Raw genomic sequence first — 21,058 nt, forward strand, 5'->3', positions numbered from 1 at the left:
ATTTCAAAAGCCTTTTACACAAAGGAAAAAACAAAATATAAATACCTTTGGTGCTACTGCTTAGTTTGACCCTTTTCCTCTTGCCCAGACCTTGGCTCCCATCCTGATCATCCTGGAGAAAAAACAAAATTAGCATTTTATATATATGTTGCATATTTTATGTAAGAGTATATAATCATGTTCTACATTATTGCTCAATGTTTTACCTTAAAAATTTGCTATATTTAATTTTTTTCCTCCTTTCTGACTAGCTCTCAGCAGTTTCCACACTCAACCTGTGGTATAATAATGGTCCCATACCAGTTCTTGAAGCACACAGTCACATAAGCGGCCATGTAACAAATGTGCTCAATAAAGTACGTTGCTCAATTATTCTTCCTGTCATTTGGTAAGGACAGAGAGAAAAGACAAGAGCAACCCTGACCTAATTTCTCAGCATCTTCCAGAGGATCTAACTACAAAGACTCACCCTCCACCCTAGCACAGCAAGAATACTAGAAAACCAATAAAAAAAAAAAGTAGAAATTCAACACCTAGACAAGTTGGAACAGTATCACCAAAGACATAGAGAACGCCAGTAAATCATCAATGTCTTTAGTGACACTATGATGAAGATAGATGTTCAATGAGTTCAATGAAACAATAGCAAAATTAATTAGCAAATCCCAAGTATAATAGTCTAAATGAAAAACTACTATAATTGGGGGGGCCAAATGATAGTACAGTGGGTAGGGTTCTTGCCTTGCATGCGGCTGACCTGAGTTCAATGTCCAGCATCTCATATGGGCCCCAAGCATCACCAGGAGTAATTCCTGAGTGCAGAGACAAAAGCAACCCCTAAGAACTGCTGGTGCAGCCCCAAAACAAACAAATAAAAAAGTACTTCTAGGGGCTAGAGAGATAGCATGGATGTAGGGCTTTGTCTTGCATGCAGAAGGACGATGGTTCAAATCCCAGCATCCCATATGGTCCCCCAAACCTGCCAGGAGCGATTTAGGAGAATAGAGCCATGAGTAAGCCCTGAGCGCTGGCGGGTGTGACCCCAAAAAACAAACAAACAAAAAACAAAAAACAAAAAAAAAAGTACTTCTACACAATCAAAAGTGATAATAATGAAGAACATGGTAAGTGATATTTTAAAAAGTCAATAAAAGCTCTAAGCAGCATAATAACAAAACCTGGACAAAAGACCAAGATGAGATAGAGGAAACTGCTTAAAAAAAAAAAAAAACAGCAGAAGGTGGAAAATAGTCTGAAAAAAAATGAACAGCATGCCAGAGAACTACGGGAAAAGTTCAAAAAGAATCTTTGGAATCTCTGTAGTACAGAAGTTAACATAGTGAATAGAAAAGTTAGGGAGCCAGAGAAATAGCACACCAGATAGAGTGTTTGCTTCACACATGGTCAACCCAGGTTCAATCCCCAGCATCCTATATGGTCCCTTGAGCCCCACCAGGAGTACATGCCCTAATACAGAGCAAGGGATAAACCCTGAACATCACCAGGTATGACCCCCAAAAAAAAAAATATAACAGTAAAAGAAAACATTGATAAACATTTCCCTGAGTTGAGGATTATAGGCACCAAGATCCTAAAGGGGCCCAGCAAAAATTGACTCAATTAGAAAAACTCCAAGATTCAAGTACTCAAAGTGAAAAAATCCAAAGACAGAGTATACTGAAAGATGAAAGACCAAGAAAGGAAAGTTCCACACAAAGGGAAGCCCTAAAATGTACAATAGATCTATAAAGAAAACCCTGTGATCCAGAAGAATATGGAAAAATACAGTATAAAACCTCAATGAAATAACACCTCACCAAGACACTACTGAGCTGAATTATCACTCAGATTTGAAGGAACACTACAAAGCTTCATGGGCAGACTACAATGCAAGAAATTCATAGCCTTGAAACTAGTTTTGCAAAAAGCATTAAATGAGCTCTCTTAGCCTCCTGGTAGTTACCACATGCTGTGTTACATTAACTACGTAAAAAGGCATCACAGATGCACCTTAAGCTTTTCTAAAAGACAGAAAAAACTTCCCAATATATGGCATTAAGTATGGCACTCACTAAAGGAACATATGATTGCCCTTATTAGATTAAGAAAGGTATGTTTACTCCTAGTTTGTGAAGAGATTTTATAAATCCCATAGCAATCAACCATCACAAACTAATGTATTTATTTTCTGATAATTCCATTTGCCATTCCTTTAAGTTCTGTTGGAGCAAGTAATATAATATAAATGTCATATGCCTCCCACGGGGCCAGTCTGGAGGTGTGAGGGAACCTGGGGATATTGGTAAAGAGAATAAGGACACTGGTGCTAGGACTTGCTGGAACATTATATGCCTGAAACAACTTTGTTATGGACAACTTAGTACATCTCAGAAATTAAAAGAACCAAGCCAGAGTCAACAACAATAAAGTCATGACACCCAAACTTTAATAACCAAAATTAAAAACTGAGCTGTTATGCTGGTAGGCTGTTATGGGGAGGGGGCAGAAATGCACTCTGGTAATAATGGCAGAGGGAAGTTGACACTGGTGGTGGGATTAGTCCTGAAACATTGTATGCCTAAAACCCAAATGTGAATAATTTTATAAATCACAAGGGTTTAAATTTTAAGAAAAAAAATTTTAATTAAAATAAAAAGGTGTTTTTTTCTGAGCCACAGAGAACAAACACAAGGCTTTATTTATCTGAAGCATGGACTCTACCACTATGCCACAATCTTGCTCTTAAAATATTGGGGAGGAGTCCACAATTGGAAGTGATCAGGGACCACACCCAATGGTTCACATGGTTGGGAACATATGCAATGTCTGATTCAAACTACTGTTGTGGATACATGCAAGTCAAGTGCCTTAACCTCTATACTCATCCTATAGACCTTAAAAAGAAATACAAATGGCCAAAAGGCACATGAAAAAAATGCTCCTCATCACTAATCATCAGAGAGATGCAAATCAAAACAAAGATTAGATACCACCTCACACCACAGAAATTGGCACACATCACAAAGAATAAGAACAATCAGTGCTGGCGGGGATGTGGAGAGAAAGGAACTCTTATCCACTGCCAGTGGGAATGCCCTCTAGTCCAACCTCTATGGAAAGTGATATGGAGATTCCTCCAAAATCTGGAAATTGAGCTCCCATTCGACCCAGCTATTCCACTCCTAGGGATATACCCTAAGAACACAAAAACACAATACAAAAACCCCTTCATCACACCTATATTTATTGCAGCACTATTCACAATAGCCAGGCTCTGGAAACAACCAAGATGCCCTTCAACAGACGAATGGCTAAAGAAAATGTGGTACATATACACAATGGAATATTATGCAGCCATTAGGAGAGATGAAGTCATGAAATTTTCCTATACATGGATGTACATGGAATCTATCATGCTGAGTGAAATAAGTCAGAGGGAGAGAGAAAGAGAGATCCAGAATATGGGTTTTAAGAAAAATAAAAGTCATTTTTGCAACAATCCTCAGAGACAATGAGAGGAGGGCTGGAACTTCCAGCTCACTTCATGAAGCTCACCACAAAGAGTGGTGAGTGCAGTTATAGAAATAACTACACAGAGAACTACCATAATCATGTGAATGAATGAGGGAACTGGAAAGCCTTTCTAGAGTACAGGTGGGAGTGGGGTGGGATGGAGGGAGATTTGGGACATTGGTGGTGGGAATGTTGCACTGGTGAAGGGGGATGTTCTTTACATGACTGAAACCTAATCACAATCATATTTGTAATCAAGATCTTTAAATAAAGAAAAAAGTTTCAAAAAAAAAAAGAAAAGATGTTTAAAGAAAAAATATAAAAAACACATACATCTATGTAATGTTGTCACTTTTATTAAAAATACAGAATGAGCGGCCAGAAGGATAGCTCAAAGGGCTGAAGAGCACACTCCGCATATGGAAACTGTAGGTACTGTTGCATAAAATAATTAACGATGGGGCTGGATGGCGATGGATGGAGGCCTTTGTGCTTAGGCCCCAGCCACGTGGCTTTATCCCCATTCAGCTGGCGGATTTCAGGCCCAGGTAATCGGCGTAATCAAGACTCACTCACATGCAGGCTTCAGGAAGCATTAACTTTATTCATGCCCTATTCACCACATGTGTGTGGCCTATCTCATAACCTTTTAAGCACTAGTTATTCTTGGCCCTGCATCTAAACTCCTTTCAGCCATCTTCCCTTTGGGCTCCATGCTGGTCAAAGACCAGAACACAGAAACCCAAAAGCCAGAGCGCCCAGCAGCGCAGAACGGGCAAAGAGCCAAAAGGGCAAAAAGCCAAAAAGGCCCGAATTCCCTTGGTCCAAGCCTTATCTACCTTTTCCCAGACCCCTCCCAGGAATGGGAGGGGCTCGCAGGTAAAGTTACACCTACTATCCGGTTCCCAAGACCCCTCCCAGAAGTGGGTGGGTCTAGGGTCTTAAATAGGTACACCCACAGGTACCATCAGGCATGACGTCAACACAGAGACTACAGTCAGCCTAAACCCAGCCAGATGCAATCCCAAAATCAAAAACATTAATAGATGAGTGTTTATAAATACACACACACACACACACACACACACACACACATATACAATAAAAGCCTTGGGTATTAAAATACAAAAAGCTTTAGGCACATCCCCATTCCATGTCACCCAAATATCAACTTTGGACATGTCACTCCTTATAAACCTTACAGGGTACCCTCAGCTCACTACACCACCTAGAGAACTAGGAAATGTTTAGCAGATATGACTAGAAACAAAAGCACATTCCAATTCATGATATGTCATTTCTTTAACTTCATGGGGTTCTCCTCTGGACTTTCTTGCACACTCATCTTCTCTCTTTTATCCTCTCTCCTTTTTCTCTCCCACCCTCCCTCCTGTTCTCTTCATTATATCCTAAATAAAGCTAATTTACTTGAAAATTAAGTGCCAAGGTGTTTTACCTTTTAGTTTGGGACCACAACTAGCAGTGCTCTTGGCTCTGCACTCTGGCATTACTCCTGTGATGCTCTGAGGACCATAAGGAATGACAGTTCAAACCCAGGTTGGCTACGTGAAGGGCAAATGCTGTACTATCACACCAGCCCTAAAACACAATGGTTTTAATTTGTACTCTAACTACCTTTGCACTTTATTTTAGAGTAAACTCGACTCTTAAACAACTCAAAATGCAAAAATAAATTTTTCTAAGCTTATAAACATATAACATGTTCACTTTAAGTTGAGAGGTGAATTTAAAAAATATAAAAAGAAACTGGCAATTCATTTGCCGACAGGAGCTCCTGCCAATAGTCTGACAAAGCTATTAAAGACTAACAGAAAATGCTGAGCCCTAATGAAGGCACAGCATGTCTCACATGTCACACATCCAGAATTCAATTCACAACATTAAATAGAGTGAAAAAGAAAAACGCCTTCCTAAAAAATTACAAATATCAAAGGAACAAATTGTCCAGGAAACTAGACAGCTCCTTACCATTGTAAATGTTCATGAAGAAGCTAACCAATTTTCAAGAAAGCTGCAAAATCAATTACTGAGATAGAAATCAGTTATTTCAAAGGCCTTCCTTTAAAGGTTTCTGTTGTCTACCCTTAACCAAACATTAATGTAATTTATGTAAATAACAAGTTACAATTAAACGTTATACCTCCAGGGTCAGAACAATAGTACAGTGGATAGCAGCCAATACAGGTTATATACTGGCATCCCATACTGGCATCCCCAAGCACTGCCAGGAGTAAGTCCTGAGCACAGAGTCAGGCATAACCCCTGAGCATTGCCAGGTGTGAACCAAAAAACTATAAAACAGATATATGTCCAAAAACTAACATCTTTTCTTTTTCTTTTTCTTTCATTTATAATTTTGTTTATAATTGTTTTCTCAAGCACTCAGGTGTTGCTCTTGGCAGGCTCAGGGGACCTTATGGGATGCCAGAAATCGAACCCGGGTCCATCCAGGGTTGGCCACATGCAAGGCAAATGCCTTACTGCTGTACTATTGCTCTGGCCCCTTTTTTTTTTTTTACTAACTCATTTATGAAAAGCAACTCTTTTAATTTCAATTACTTGTTTTTGCTACAGATTTTATTAAATTACTTATGACTTATCATTTGGAATATCTTATCTAAAGATAAGAATACTGACAATATATACCTACACAGTAACTTACTTTAATATGCTAAATGATCATTTCTCAAGTATTTAAGAATACATAGAAAAAGAAATAAAAATAAATGAGTATATATAATTGGCAAATAATAGTTTAATGATGGAAGGATTTTTTAAATAATAGTTAAATGTATCAAAGTCCCCAATCAGGGGCCCGGAGAAATAGCACAGCGGCATTTGCCTTGCAAGCAGCCGATCCAGGACCAAAGGTGGTTGGTTCGAATCCCGGTGTCCCATATGGTCCCCCGTGCCTGCCAGGAGCTATTTCTGATCAGACAGCCAGGCGTAACCCCTGAGCACCGCCGGGTGTGGCCCAAAAACCAAAAAAAAAGTCCCTAATCAGAAACCTGAGAGATAGTACGACCCAAGTTTGATCTTGGCATCCCCTATGGTCACCTGAGCCCACAGGAGTAATCCCTGAGTCAGAAGTAAACCCTGAGTACTGTCAGGTATGGTCCAAAAACAAAAATAAAATTGTTTTTAAAAATCACCATTAAGAGATAACTAATCTGACCTTTATCTGATTTATCTCCTTAAGAGATGACTAACCTAATCATTACACACAATATAGACTAACATATAATGATTACAGTGAAATATCTTTCCTTAAAAAGTTAAGTTAAATAACTGTTTTCTTGGGGCCAGAGCAGTGGAGCAGCAGTAGGGTGTTTGCCTTGCATGCAGCTGACCCAGGACAGACAATCCCCAGGTTCCATATGGTCCCCAAACCAGGAGCAATGTCTGAGTGCAGAGCCAGGAGTAACTCCTGAGCGTCACGGTGTGGCCCCCCAAAAAAATTATTTTCTCAAGTAAACAATCTCAAGATAGTAAGCATCCTTTTCCTCAACTTTAAACTATTAATGCAAAGCAGGAATCATTAAAACAGCATGGCTTAATGCTATTTCTACTGGAATAAATAAGTCTTTACTGGAACAAACGCAGATACTCAAATCAATAGAATAGACTTGAATATTATGAGACTAACCCTCAGGTATAAGATTAAGGGCAATAAATATGAAATAGAGCAAATAAAGTCTCTTCAACAAGTGGTGTTATGAAAAGGGTCAATTACATGCAAAAAAAAGTGAATTTAGACCTCTAACACTGTGTACAAAAATCAAATCAAAATGGATTAAAGACTGATATGAGACCTGAAACCATAACATACATATAAAACATAAGCAGAACACTCCATGACATTGAAGCTAAAGTATCTTCAAGATAAAACATCACTGATCAAACAAGTAGAAGCAAAAATAAAGAAATGGACTACATAAAATTAAGAAGCTTCTGCATCTCAAAGGATAGGTGACTAGAATACAAAGACTACCCATGGAATGGGAGAAACTATTTAACCAAAATCTATCTGATAAAGTGTTAACATCTAAGATATATAAATTCCTAGTAGAGCTTAAAACAAAATAACATCTAACCCCATGCAAAAAACAGGAAGAAGAAATGTACAGACATTTCCTCAAAAAAGAAATATAGATGGCCAAAAGGCATATAAAAAATGCTCCACATCACTAATCATCAGGGAGAAGCAAATCAAAACATCTCACACAACAGAGACTGGCACACATCACAAAGAACAAGAACAACAAGTGCTGACATGAATGAGGAGAGAAAGGGACTCTAATACACTGCTGGTAGGAATATAGACTGGTCCAGCCTTTTGGAAAAACAATATGAACATTCCTCAAAAAACTAGTAATTGAGCTTCCATATGATCTGGCAATATTCTCCTAGGAATATACCCTCAGGGTCAAAAAAGAAACAATGCGGGGCCGGGTGGTGGCGCTGGAGGTAAGGTGCCTGCCTTACCTGCGCTAGCCTAGGAGACGGACCGCGGTTCGATCCCCCGGCGTCCCATATGGTCCCCCAAGCCAGGAGCGACTTCTGAGCGCATAGCCAGGAGTAACCCCTGAGCGTTACCGGGTGTGGCCCAAAAACCAAAAAAAAAAAAAGAAACAATGCAGAAAATCCCTCTATATTCCTATGTTCACTGCAGTACTAGTCACAATAGCCAGAATCTAGAAACAACCCAAGTACCTGTGAACAAATGAGTGGCTAAAGAAACTATGGTTTATCTATACAATGGACTACTATGCAGCTATTAGGAAAATGAAGTCATAAAATTCACTTATACAGGGCCCGGAGAGATAGCACAGCGGCGTTTGCCTTGCAAGCAGCCAATCCAGGACCAAAGGTGGTTGGTTCGAATCCCGGTGTCCCATATGGTTCCCCGTGCCTGCCAGGAGCTATTTCTGAGCAGACAGCCAGGAGTAACCCCTGAGCACCGTGGGTGTGGCCCAAAAACCAAAAAAAAAAAAAAAAAAATTCACTTATACATTGATAGATATGGAGAATATTGTGCTGAGTGAAATGAGAGAGAAAGAAACAGACAGAATAATCACATCATTTGTAGAATATTAAAAAAAAAAAAAAGTATGGTAATAATATCCAGAGACAACAGAAAAGAGGACCAGAAGGACCAGACTAAGGTAGAAAACTTGCCACAAATAGCCAGGGAGTGCAATTAGGGCAGAAAAAGAACCACTATCACAATGAAAGTTGGAAATTATCATTCTAGCAATAATTGGGTGCTGAAGGGAGATAAAGTAATGTGCATGATATCCCTTCAATAACAATACTGCAAACCACAATGTCTAAAAGGTGAGAGAGAGAGAGTGGGGGAGGGGAAAAGAAAGGAAAAAAGAAAGAGCAGAGAAAGAGAAAGAAAAAGAGAGGGAAGGAAAAAATATCTCCCCAGAGAAAGGTAGGAGGAAGGGAAACTGAGGTCACCGATTGTGGGAAATGTGCACTGGTGAAAGGTGTTGTACATTGTATGACTGAAACTCAATCACGAACTACTCTGGAACAGTGATAAAATATATAATATATATATAATATATATAATATGAGCCTTGGAACCATGATGTTTAAATAAAGTAATTTTTTAATAAATTGTTCTTTTAAAACTCTACTTGAAGCCATATACTTATAAAGATAAAGGTAATTTTCTTTTGAACTAAACTATCTGGTGATCTGCAGTAAACGTGAAGGAAAAATAGTAACTGTTTTTTTAAACTCACAGTAAAAAAGGTACTTTTGTTTCTGGTTCTATCACCATAAAACATTTTCTACTCTTATTTCATCGGAGTTACACAACAAAAGATTAGGTAATAGTATGAAGAATGATCTGTTGTGTAAAACAGAACTGTTGAGTACATGCAGTCCCATTACTCAAAGGAGAGTGGGGACAAATCTCTGCACAACTCATATAAGTGGTCTGTGCAATCACTCACTGCAAAAAAAAAAAAAATATCCTGCCGTTATCAACAGTTTCAAAAATATTTCTTCATATTTAAAAATAAAGTGGCATGCAGATCCTGGCTTCCAGCTCTCTATCCATCCTCTCTTGAGCTGGAGGCTAGCTCTAGCAGCATGGGGTTTGGGGAGACCCCATGTAGAAGGCCTTCTCCCTAACTTGGGTGCACTGGGAGCCTTGATAGGCCCCCAGTCTTCCCCTCTTCTGCCCCCGGCCTCCAGGCCTTCTGGGGTTCCAGCCCGGGAGGCCAACAATGGTGGGTCTTAACTTGGGGTGTGCTGAGATTTGCTCGGTTGCGCTAAGTTTGTCATTGGCAATTTCTGACTAGTCCACATATGGAAAACCGCATGGGGGCTAGTGCCCCCGCGCCCACTGCATGTATTAAGAGTATCCCTTATCATTATGTTTGTTTTGTGTATCCAGAATGTCTATTTTGTATTCTTCCCTTTCCCACACCCCTACAAAGCTCATTTTTACGCCTTAACTCTCTCACCCCCCTCAAACATCACTAACCCACATTACTCTTTTTCACTTCAGTACTGCACAATCCTAATCACAGACCAAAGCCGTGCATTGTGTGTGACAACCCAAACTTTTTCAAAAGACATAAAATGGACACGTATTTCTTTCGAATATTTTGTGTTTTTTCTCTGACAGCTATAAGTCTTACTAAATATTCTCTTATACAGTGATGATTCTAACCACGTTTTTCTTCTCTTTATGAGCTGTTCAACAAGAAATTTTGTTGTAGGAGTCCCCCAGTTTAATGCTTATGATTGAACCATGTCATGAAGATTGTTGGACTTGTTCTTATGGCCCCCATATGCGCCAATAACGCCACGTGGCATTACTCCCTTTTTGCATAGGTACATTAAAATGGGAAAATACTATATATACAAATTAGATCCTATCTAATAGAGATTGGAACACACAAATCTTGTAGTGCAAAGAAACCTTACACCCTGAACATTGACATAACGACCTGGCACAGGCCTCAGAAGAAAGGGCATTTTCCATTCACCTCTTAACCAGAGAAGGCATCCACGAAACATCCAGGTTTGTCTACAACATCACCTGGAAGCAATCCTCTACCACAGAAGACCCTACCGCTGCTCAGACATCAACCTTCTCAGAAGAGACTTCCCTTAACACTGAGAAGACTTAACAACAACAACGACCTGCTTACAGGACAGGGATCTCTGCATTGCCCTTTAATGGTGAGGTGAAACAAGAGGACGCTCCATATCCTGACTTCAATGCAGGATATGCAGATTCCAGGATATTTAATATAGAAACATGATACCAACAACAGAGACTGTGTGAAAAATAAAAGTGTGTTGGCACTACAGACAATGTCTTGGATTGGACTATCTAGCTTGCCTGGAGCCTAGATTTGGTCTTATGCCAAGAAACTTCAGGGTTCAGGTCTCTTTGTATTTAGGCCAAGGTTATTCCTTTCATTCCCATCATATTTTGGTGGGACTATGCAAACAACAATTGCCACTCTAACACAGTTGTTACTGTGCTCCTTTGACTCTAATCCTTAAAAAAAAAAAAAAAAAACACTTAAAATTTGAGGTTAACTTAATCTAATATGCATGTACATGGAAATGTAAAAAAATACTATGCCTCTAATGGTTAAGGAGTTACGTAAGTTTTATGGCTTTAGATTGCCTTGTGTGCTGTTAAGAAATATTATAATGTGTTACAATCTGGGGACTTGAGGGACAAAGTAATTGTACATGGATTCTGTTTTATTTATCTTAATGTTCTTTGGCTAAAAGTTCAAAGTTAAGATATCAGCAAGGAAGGGGCCGGGCGGTGGCGCTAAAGGTAAGGTGCCTGCCTTGCCTGCGCTAGCCTTGGACGGACCGCGGTTCGATCCCCCGGTGTCCCATATGGTCCCCCAAGCCAGGAGCAACTTCTGAGCACATAGCCAGGAGTAACCCCTGAGCGTTACTGGGTGTGGCCCAAAAACCAAAAAAAAAAAAAAAAGATATCAGCAAGGGGACTTCTGAGAATTATGTTATGGGTGATTGTCCTTCCACTGTAACTTTACCTTGTCCTCTTTCTTTGCATCTTTTTCTCATAATTAAAAATAAAAAAAAATTGGGGCCGGGCGGTGGCGCTCGAGGTAAGGTGCCTGCCTTACCTGCGCTAGCCTAGGAGACGGACCGCGGTTCGATCCCCCGGCGTCCCATATGGTCCCCCAAGCCAGGAGCGACTTCTGAGCGCATAGCCAGGAGTAACCCCTGAGCGTCACCGGGTGTGGCCCAAAAACCAAAAAAAAAATAAATAAATAAATAAAAAATAAAAATAATTAAAAAAAATAAATAAATAAAGTGGCAGATTATTTCTGGGGTTTCTTCCAATTCTAAATTCCAGCTGTGATGTTTTATATATATATATATATATATGTATATATGTAACTACTCTTACACATTTTTAAATAATGTATTAGATTATAAAAATAAAATCATAAAGGGTTTGTCAAAATACACCATGAAGTTTTACCTATAAATCATGTACCGTATTTTCCGGCGTATAAAACGACTTTTGAAACAAAGTCAACTAAAAATTGGGGGCCGTCTTATACACCTAGTATATCCTGAAAAATGTTTCAATATGCCACTAAATGAAAATTGTCTGAATATCGCCACAAAACAAATTTTCCAACTCAATCCTGCACCAATCACTGCAAGGCTGCTCGGACTGCCTCTCTAACTCAGCCAATCCAAGCAGGCTTTTGATGCATGCAAATTAGACAATGTTCTGTACCGAATCTACACTGTCAAAAGCCTGCTCAGATTGGCCAGAGTCAGAGAGGAAGTCTGTTACAGTATAACCTTTGAACCTTTGCTTGTTGTGATTGGCTCACTGTGGTACACACAGTTGCAGCACAGGAACGTTCTGTCTGATACAGCGAATATAGGCCTAAACCTATGTTTTAACTGCAAAATTAGGAGGTCGTCTTATACGCCAGCAAATACGGTATATCTATCCTCTAATCCAAAAGGTATATACCAAGTTCATTAGAAAACTTCCAATAATATAAATACTAAAAGCAAACAGAAATACTATCTGTGCCTAGTGTGAAAAAAATTTTCATATGGCCATAGAAACTTCAGAAATTTATTTCGAGGAGTGGATATTATGAGGTTCTCCACACCTAGGAACACTCAGACCTAGTAGTAATCTCCACCCAAGGCCTCCTGCATAAAAAGTAAGCAGAGTACGAGAAAAGACTTCCTAGAGAAGATTAATAACTTTTCAAACGCTATAATTTTTTTTTTTTTTAGTTTTTGGGTCACACCCGGTGGTGCTCAGGGGTTACTCCTGGCTGTCTGCTCAAAAATAGCTCCTGGCAGGCACGGGGGACCATATGGGACACCGGGATTTGAACCAACCACCTTTGGTCCTGGATCAGCTGCTTGCAAGGCAAACGCCTCTGTGCTATCTCTCTGGGCCCTCAAACACTATAATTTTAAGTACTCTTATTTTTTCATTGTTTTGGTGGGGGGCCACACCGGTATCATTCAGGGGTTACTCCTGGCTCTATGCTCAGAAATTATTCCTGGTAAGCTCAGGGGACCATACAGGATCAAACCTGGGTGGTCCATATACAAGACAAATGCCCTTCCTGCTGTGCTATTAATCTGGCCCCTGAATAACTCTTAATTACTACATTTTCAAGAATTTTTATTATTACATTTAAAGAATTTAAAGTATTATTTCTACATAAACATCAGTTCATGTATTCAAAAAATAAACATTTTGGTTTTAGATCTATACACAATCCTGGAGCTTCACTGTAGCATTTCAGCTTATCAGCTAATTAATCACAGGCTTCTTGTGTTCTATTTTAGGTACATGAAGGAAGATGATATGAGTTTTTAAAAATGAACAGTTGAGGCAACCAGAAGATAGCACAATGGATAGAGTATTTGCCTTGCAGGTGGCCAACCACATTCAGTCCCAGCATCCCATCTGATCCCCCAAGCCTGACAGGAGTAACCTCTTGAGTGCAGAGCCAGGAGTAAATCCCTCATCGCTGACTGATATGGCCCAAAATAAAAATTAAAAAAAAAAAAAAAAACAGTTGAGGGGTTGGAATAATAGTATAATATATAATAGACAGGGCACTTGACTTGACTTGCACTTAGGCTACTCAGATTTAATCCTGGGCACCCCATAGGCACTCTCTAACCACAACCATTAGTGATTCTTGAGTACAAAGTCAGAAGTAAGCCTTGAGCACAGCCAGGTGTGATCCAAAATAAAAAGAGAAAGTTGAGTCAATATAAGACAAAAATTAGGGCTGGAGCGATAATATAGCAGGAAGGACATTTGTCTTGCATACAGCCTACTCAGGTTTGACCTTGGTATCCCCTTTTGGTCTCCAAGCCCGCCAGGAGTAAACCCTCTGCACTATTGGGTGTGGCCCCAAAACTAAAAGACCAAATTTGTTTGTTCTATTTGAAAGCCAAATTCCCATGGCATAGTCATTTCTTTATATGTATCTCTTAATATCTCAATTTCTCCATGAATATGCATAAATGAACTTCTTTTTTAAATGAATTTCTTAATATTTGTTCGTCTTATCTGTATTTTAACACTAACCTCAAAAATTTCAATAGAACAGTTTGGCTTTGTTTTTAAAAATCTGTGTCCAAGCTCTGTCTAGAATAATTTTGGGGGAGGCCACACTCGGCAGCACTCAGAGGTTACTCCTGGATCTATGCTCAGAAATCACTCCTTGCATACTCAGGGGACCATATGGGATGGCAAGGATCAAACCAGGGTTGGTCCCAGGTCAGCTGTGTGCAAGGCAAATGCCCTACCACTGTGCTATTGCAACAGCCCCCTAGATTAATTTTTTTAAAAAGCTTCAACACAGACTATAGGAACACACATAGGAATATATCATCCTTCAATTCAAGAAATTTGATATTAAAACAATCATAAATTTATAAAAAATGAAGAACCTCCAGACTCCTACATAAAAAAAATGACTACATGTCTTTTAAATAATCAAAGCCATGTAATTAACTCATTAATGATAAATGACACTTTGTAAATTATTTTTCTTTTGACTTTGAGACCACACCCATCAGTGTTCAGGTCTGGCTCTGTGCTCTTACTCTTGGCCAAGCTTAAAGGACCATATGCAGTGCCAGGGACTGAGCCAGAATCAGCCATGTGTAAAGCAAGCACTTTAACCCCTCTCTCTCCAGCTCCTGTAATACTTTTTAATTAAAAATCACATTTCAGGGCCAGAGAGATAGCCTGGAGGTAAGGCATCTGCCTTCCAGAACAGTGGTTCGAATCCTGGCATCCCATTGAGTCCCCCATGCCTGCCAGGGGTGATTTCTGACTGAGTGTAGAGCCAGGAGGAACCCTTGAGCGCTGCCTGATGTGACCCAAGAAACAAACAAACAAAAAAATCACATTTCATGGGACTGCTTTGATTTACACGGGTTTGTTCAATGGAACTCCATATGGTCACACCACCAGGAGTAATCCTGAGCACTGAGCCAGGAGTGAGCCCTGAAAACAGCCTGGTGTGATCCAAAAACAACCTCCCCGCAAAAAAACTGTATTTAATGAACCTGAGAAAAATGAGTTCACAGTCATTTCTTTCTAATAAGAATTATAACCAGTTTTGCTGGATACCTGACATGACTCTACTACCTGAGTCAAGCCACTTCCCTAACACCATCACACATTCTTGTGAGTGGGGCCAGAGAGATAGCATGGAGGTAAGGCATTTGCCTTTCATGCAGAAGGTCATTGGTTAGAATCCCGGCATCCCATATGGTCCCCCGAGCCTGCCAGGAGCAATTTCTGAGTGTGGAGCCAGGAATAACCTCTGAGTGCTGCCGGGTGTGATCCAAAAAAACAAAACAAACAAACAAAAAAATACCATTCTTGTGAGTAAAAATACAGAGCTTAGAAAGACAGTATTAATAGCTACTAACCAAGAAGAGATTAGAAGTAAAGCCAGACTATGAATTTTAAGTTTTTCATATTTTTAGTTTTGTTGGGGTTTGGATTTTTTAGTTGTTTTGCTGTGGTTTCGGTTGTAGTTGGAGAAAACAATTAGTGGTGCTCCAGGCTTACTCCTAAGGATGCCTGGGGGACTATATGAAGTGCCAGGAATAGAAACCAAGTTAGCTAAGTGTAAGCAAGTGCCTTACTCAGTATATTATCTCTTTAGGCACGCAATACTTGGATTTTTAAAAAATAATCCCTGACTTAAGTTATAACTTTCTAATAGGATTAGAAAACAGTTATAATTCATTTTTTAATAAATTATGACAGACCTAGCTATTTTTTAAAAATATAATTTCATCAAAATTAAAATAATGGTTTGAATAATTTAGGGAAATACAGCTCTAGAACAAATCTCAATGACTCATTATTTAAATGAGAAAAAAATGTATCATAAAAAAATGTTAGGGGCCAGAGAGATAGCATGAAGGTAAGGCATTTGCCTTGCATGCATAAGGTCGATTATTCAAATCCGGCATCCCATATGGTCCCCCAAGCCTGCCAGGAGTGATTTCTGAGCGTAGAGCCAGGAGGAACCCCTGAGCACTGCCGGGTGTGACCCAAAACCCAAAACCAAAAAAAAAAAAAAAAAAATTAAATTTGGTAGTCAGATTTACTACAAGGATTAAGGCACTTGCCTTGCACAAAAACAATCCAGGTCTAATTCCCGATACTACATATGGTCCCTTGAACACTGTCAGGAGTGATCTCTAAACATACAGCCAGTGTTGAACACTGCCAAGTATGACCCAAAAACCCAACAACAACAAAAATTCAACATTAGTTACAGTTTTCATTTTGTTACTGAGTAACTGTGATCCTAGCTAAATTATTCCACTTTGTACTTCAGTGTCTTTGTCAACAAAATGAGGAATTTAAATTAGTTAGCTACATTCACACATCTATACTGATCTAAAATGTTTTAATTCTATTTTTAAAGTTTTTAATTTAAAATCTCACCTCATCTGAAGAATCTAATTGTGCCAGTGCTCCTGCTGCCCCTGCAAAACCTATGGGAAGAAAAAAAAGTTGTCCCTCAGAATGGTGGCTTAGCTTTACTAAAATTATTTTCTGATATTATAAAAAGCAATTTTGTTCTACAAGATGCCTCATTCTAACAGCTATCTTGACATATTTGAACATTTTTTTTTTTTTGGTTTTTTGGGCCACACCCAGTAACGCTCAGGGGTTACTCCTGGCTATACGCTTAGAAGTTGCTCCTGGCTTGGGGGACCATATGGGTTGCCGGGGGATTGAACCACGGTCCATCCAAGGCTAGCGCAGTCAAGGCAGGCACCTTACCTCTAACGCCACCGCCCAGCCCCTGAACCTTTATTTTTAATAGATTCAGGCTTTAATAATAAATCTCCAATGAAAAGCAAGAGTTTAATTATCACAAATGGTATTTCACAGGTTTTATCTTTTTAGTTTTAAACTGTAGTTTATAACTATATTAAGCAACTAAACCTTTCGGCTACTAACCATTGGAGCCAGAGCAATAGCACAGCAGTTAGGGCATTTGCCTTTCAAGCAACTGATCCAGGTCAGACGTGGGTTCAATCCCAGGTGTCCTATATGGTCCTCCAAGCCAGAAGTGATTTCTGATTTCTGAGCACATAGCCAGAAGTAACCCCTGAGTGTCACTGGGGTGGCCCAAAATCCAAAAACCAAAAAATATATGACATAAAATAAAATAATAACCATTATGTTTTTAATAAGGTTTTTTTTTGGTTGGTTGGTTGGTTGGTTTGGTTTGGTTTATTTTTTTGCTTTTTGGGCCACACCTGGTGATGCTCAGGGGTTACTTCTGGCTATGCACTCAGAAATCGCTCCTGGCTTGGGGGACCATATAGGATGCCGGGGGATCGACCCAAGGTCGGTCCTAAATTAATGTATGCTAGGCAAACGCCCTACCACTTGGGCCACTGCTCTGGCCCCCTTTTTTTTAATAAGTTTTAACTAAAGTCTTAATGATCTAATAGCCAACTTCTATTTAAGAAACTTCATTCTCGCCTTTGACTAATCTATTCTTTATTGCTTCTAATCTTATTACTTTTACTGATTTCCTTCCAAAGAACGACAGAAGTTTCTTCGATATAAGTAAATGAGTACTTCAAAATAAATTACTTCTCTTTGTAAACTTTGGGATTTGTTTCAATATATAAAAGTTACCATTGCTCCAATGTAATACTTAGGCTCACCTTGAACTGTCAAAGTGCTAGTGCCAGCAGATGGCTCCTGTATACCATATACAAGTTTATCATCAGGATATGTAAGTCCGGAGCTCTTCAAAGCTATAAGGTACTTTTCATGACTTCTCTTTGCACACGCATTTTCTCCAAGACCTAATATTTTAAAAAAAAAATTTTATATTTAAAAACTTCATTCAAAATATAAAGTAAGCAATCTCGGTGTATAATTCATACACACACACATTTTTAAGTTGAATATTTTAGTGAAGGAAGATCCCAAGAAAAGTAACATAAAATTACTTCTGAGAGGTTTTTTCTGCTCATCTTGAATTAACAACCGCAGAATGTACACCACTTCTATAATAATGAAATCTTCTACGAAACAGAACATTTAAAATATAACAGGCCCAGGAGACTATATGGCGTACAGGGGATTGAACCCCTGTTGGCAGCAATGCAAAGCAAGTGCCTTACCTGCTGTACTATCTTTCCAATCACTAGACTGGGGTCCGCAACTTGTGGTTCCAGAGCCGGTTTAGAAGCTTTGCCGGCTCCAACATCAGGGCTGATAGCAAGGGGATGGGGAGCGGTATCACTTACCTCTGCTGCCTCCCAATGCTCAGTGTGGCAAAAACTCATTAAACAGGTAAATTAAACATTTTTTTTCTTTTTTTCTTTTTTTCTTTTTTTTTTTTTTTTTTTTTTTTTGGTTTTTCGGGCCACACCCGTTTGATGCTCAGGGGTTACTCCTGGCTAAGCGCTCAGAAATTGCCCTTGGCTTGGGGTGACCATATGGGACGCCAGGGGATAGAATTGTGGTCCTTCCTTGGCTAGCACTAGCGCCACCTCTCCAGCCCCTATATTAAACATTTTAATTGACTATTAATTTGTACAAATATATTTTAAATGGTTAAGTGAAAAAGTTTTTTTTCTTCAGATTGACAGCAAACTGCACAATTCTGTATATAGCATTAAGATAAGAAATGATTGGGCCCGGAGAGATAGCACAGCGGTGTTTGCTTTGCAAGCAGCCGATCCAGGACCAAAGGTGGTTGGTTTGAATCCCGGTGTCCCATATGGTCCCCCGTGCCTGCCAGGAGCTATTTCTGAGCAGACAGCCAGGAGTAATCCCTGAGCACCGCCGGGTGTGACCCAAAAACCAAAAAAAAAAAAAAAGATAAGAAATGATTGAGCCCGGAGAGATAGCACAGCGGTGTTTGCCGTGCAAGCAGCTGATCCAAGACCAAAGGTGGTTGGTTCGGATCCCGGTGTCCCATATGGTCCCCTGTGCCTGCCAGGAGCTATTTCTGAGCAGACAGCCAGTAGTAATCCCTGAGCACTGCCGGGTGTGGCCCAAAAACCAAAAAAAAAAAAAAAAAGACAAGAAATGATGTATGCAGTGCTATATTTGTTTTAAATGCTGCAATGGTTTTGTGGCTCCCCGTTTTTTTTTTTTTTTCCTTCGGAAACAAGTCCAAATGGCTGTTTATGTCTTAAAGGTTGCAGGCTCCTGCACTAGACCATAAACTTTTTAAGGATAGAGATAGGATTACTTACCTGCTTTACTCCTTATCTTCCCCACCCCAAGTTCTAGTGTCTAAACCAAAGACATGCAGATAGGATTTAGTAAATATATGTTGCAAAAATAAGTCAAAAAATCAGATATTCAAATAATTGATGGTTATTAAAACAACAAAATACATAAAAGTTTCGCCACTAGAAAAAAAATATATAAACTTCATTTTCAAAGCCTGCTTGCTGTTCAAGGGCCAGCAAAAAGAATACTGTTTCTAACAAGATTTTCAGTTTTGGTTTTGAGCCACATCTGGCAATGCTCAGAGCTTACTCCTGGCTCTGCACTCAGGAATTATCTTGGCAGTACTTGGAGGGACCATATGGGACACCAAGAATCAAAACAGGTTAGCAACAAGCAAGGCAAGCACCCTACTCACTACATCATCATTCCAGCCCTCTAACAAGATTTTTTAATAATTGATATTATAAAACTTTTAGCCAAACCAAATGTATAAATGCTGAAGTATTTCATATAACAGCATATTATGTGAAAATCTACTCAATTTATTTCCTCTCTGGTTTATATACTAATTACATGTTTGTTTTTTTTAATTTTTATTTTGATCATAGTGGCTTACATATCTTTCACATTAGTATTGTAGGTACATATTAACATTGAATCAGGGGAATACCCACCACCAAATTTGTCCTCCCCCCTTCCCTGTTCCCTTTCTGCAACCCATATCCCCCACCATCACCCCCCCCCCCCCGGCTGCTAGAATAGGTCGTCCCCTCTTTGTCTAGCTTACTATCAGTGATCATACATCTGTTTGGTCCTGGTGCCTTCCCTTGTTTCTCCCTCTATTTGAGAGGCTAAGCTAGATAAGTCGAGTTATATGTTTTAGTTTGAGGGAAAGAAAAGCAATAGAATGGGGTAAAGATTAAGCAAAAAAAATTAAAATAATAATAATAATAATAATAATATGCTGAAAATAGGTGGAGTCCTAGTGGCTATCAGCCTCAGTTTGAGAGAGGACTTGAAAAAGGTAATTGAAACACCATAACAATACAAAAATAAATGTCAAATTAAATATCCAGTGAGCCCTGCAGCAATAAAGAAAAGCACCACACAATAGTCTCAATTCTGAATTCAAATCATGCTGAAGTGCAAAAAGAAAGAGAAAGATAAGATAAAATAATATAAAATAAAAAAGGAGACATCAACTTCAATATCTACACCAAAATAGGACATCAAAAAAACAATCAATCAATCAATCAATATATATGTGGAAAAATGATTATTTTGTGCTTTTTTTTTTCTTTTTCCCCCTGCATAGGCCCAGTAACTATTGGGGATATTATAAAGGAATACATGTTTTTTTTCTAATCGAGTAACACTGATTTAACAACTCCAAGTTTTATAACTTAAATTATTTCTTATTGTAAAATGCTACACCAAACAATTAAAAAAGCTTAGAATACTAAAAATGAAGACACAAAAGTCAATTTTGCTACTATTTGGAGAAGAGGAGGTAACGTATAATTATGAATATGTCACATTAAAAATCAGGAGACCTGGGCTATAGTTTCAATTCCTAAATAAGTGAAGGAAACTTTCTTTCATTTCATTTTTCTAGGGCTCATCTATAAAATTATAATTGTTAAGACATTTCAAAATTTAGCAGTCTATTAAAAATAAAGAATATTAGAAATGAAGAGCTAGTACAGTGGGGGAGGCACTTGCCTTATATATAGCCAACCGAACTTAGATTTC

General features: G+C 38.9%; 1 protein-coding gene across 1 annotated transcript in view; it reads right to left on the reverse strand.

The window, feature by feature from the left end:
* The window catches only part of UBR3 (ubiquitin protein ligase E3 component n-recognin 3), a 175,430-nt gene that overhangs the window by 128,745 nt on the left and 25,627 nt on the right, over positions 1–21,058 (reverse strand). The window contains exons 4-6 of the mRNA XM_049773377.1: positions 17,779–17,922; positions 16,538–16,587; positions 46–112 (exon numbers count right to left, since the gene is read on the reverse strand). Of these exons, the coding sequence (XP_049629334.1) occupies positions 46–112; positions 16,538–16,587; positions 17,779–17,922 (261 nt within the window). The remainder of the gene's footprint in view (positions 1–45; positions 113–16,537; positions 16,588–17,778; positions 17,923–21,058) is intronic.

The sequence above is a fragment of the Suncus etruscus genome, chromosome 5 (assembly GCF_024139225.1).
Source record: "Suncus etruscus isolate mSunEtr1 chromosome 5, mSunEtr1.pri.cur, whole genome shotgun sequence".
Taxonomy (NCBI): domain Eukaryota; kingdom Metazoa; phylum Chordata; class Mammalia; order Eulipotyphla; family Soricidae; genus Suncus; species Suncus etruscus.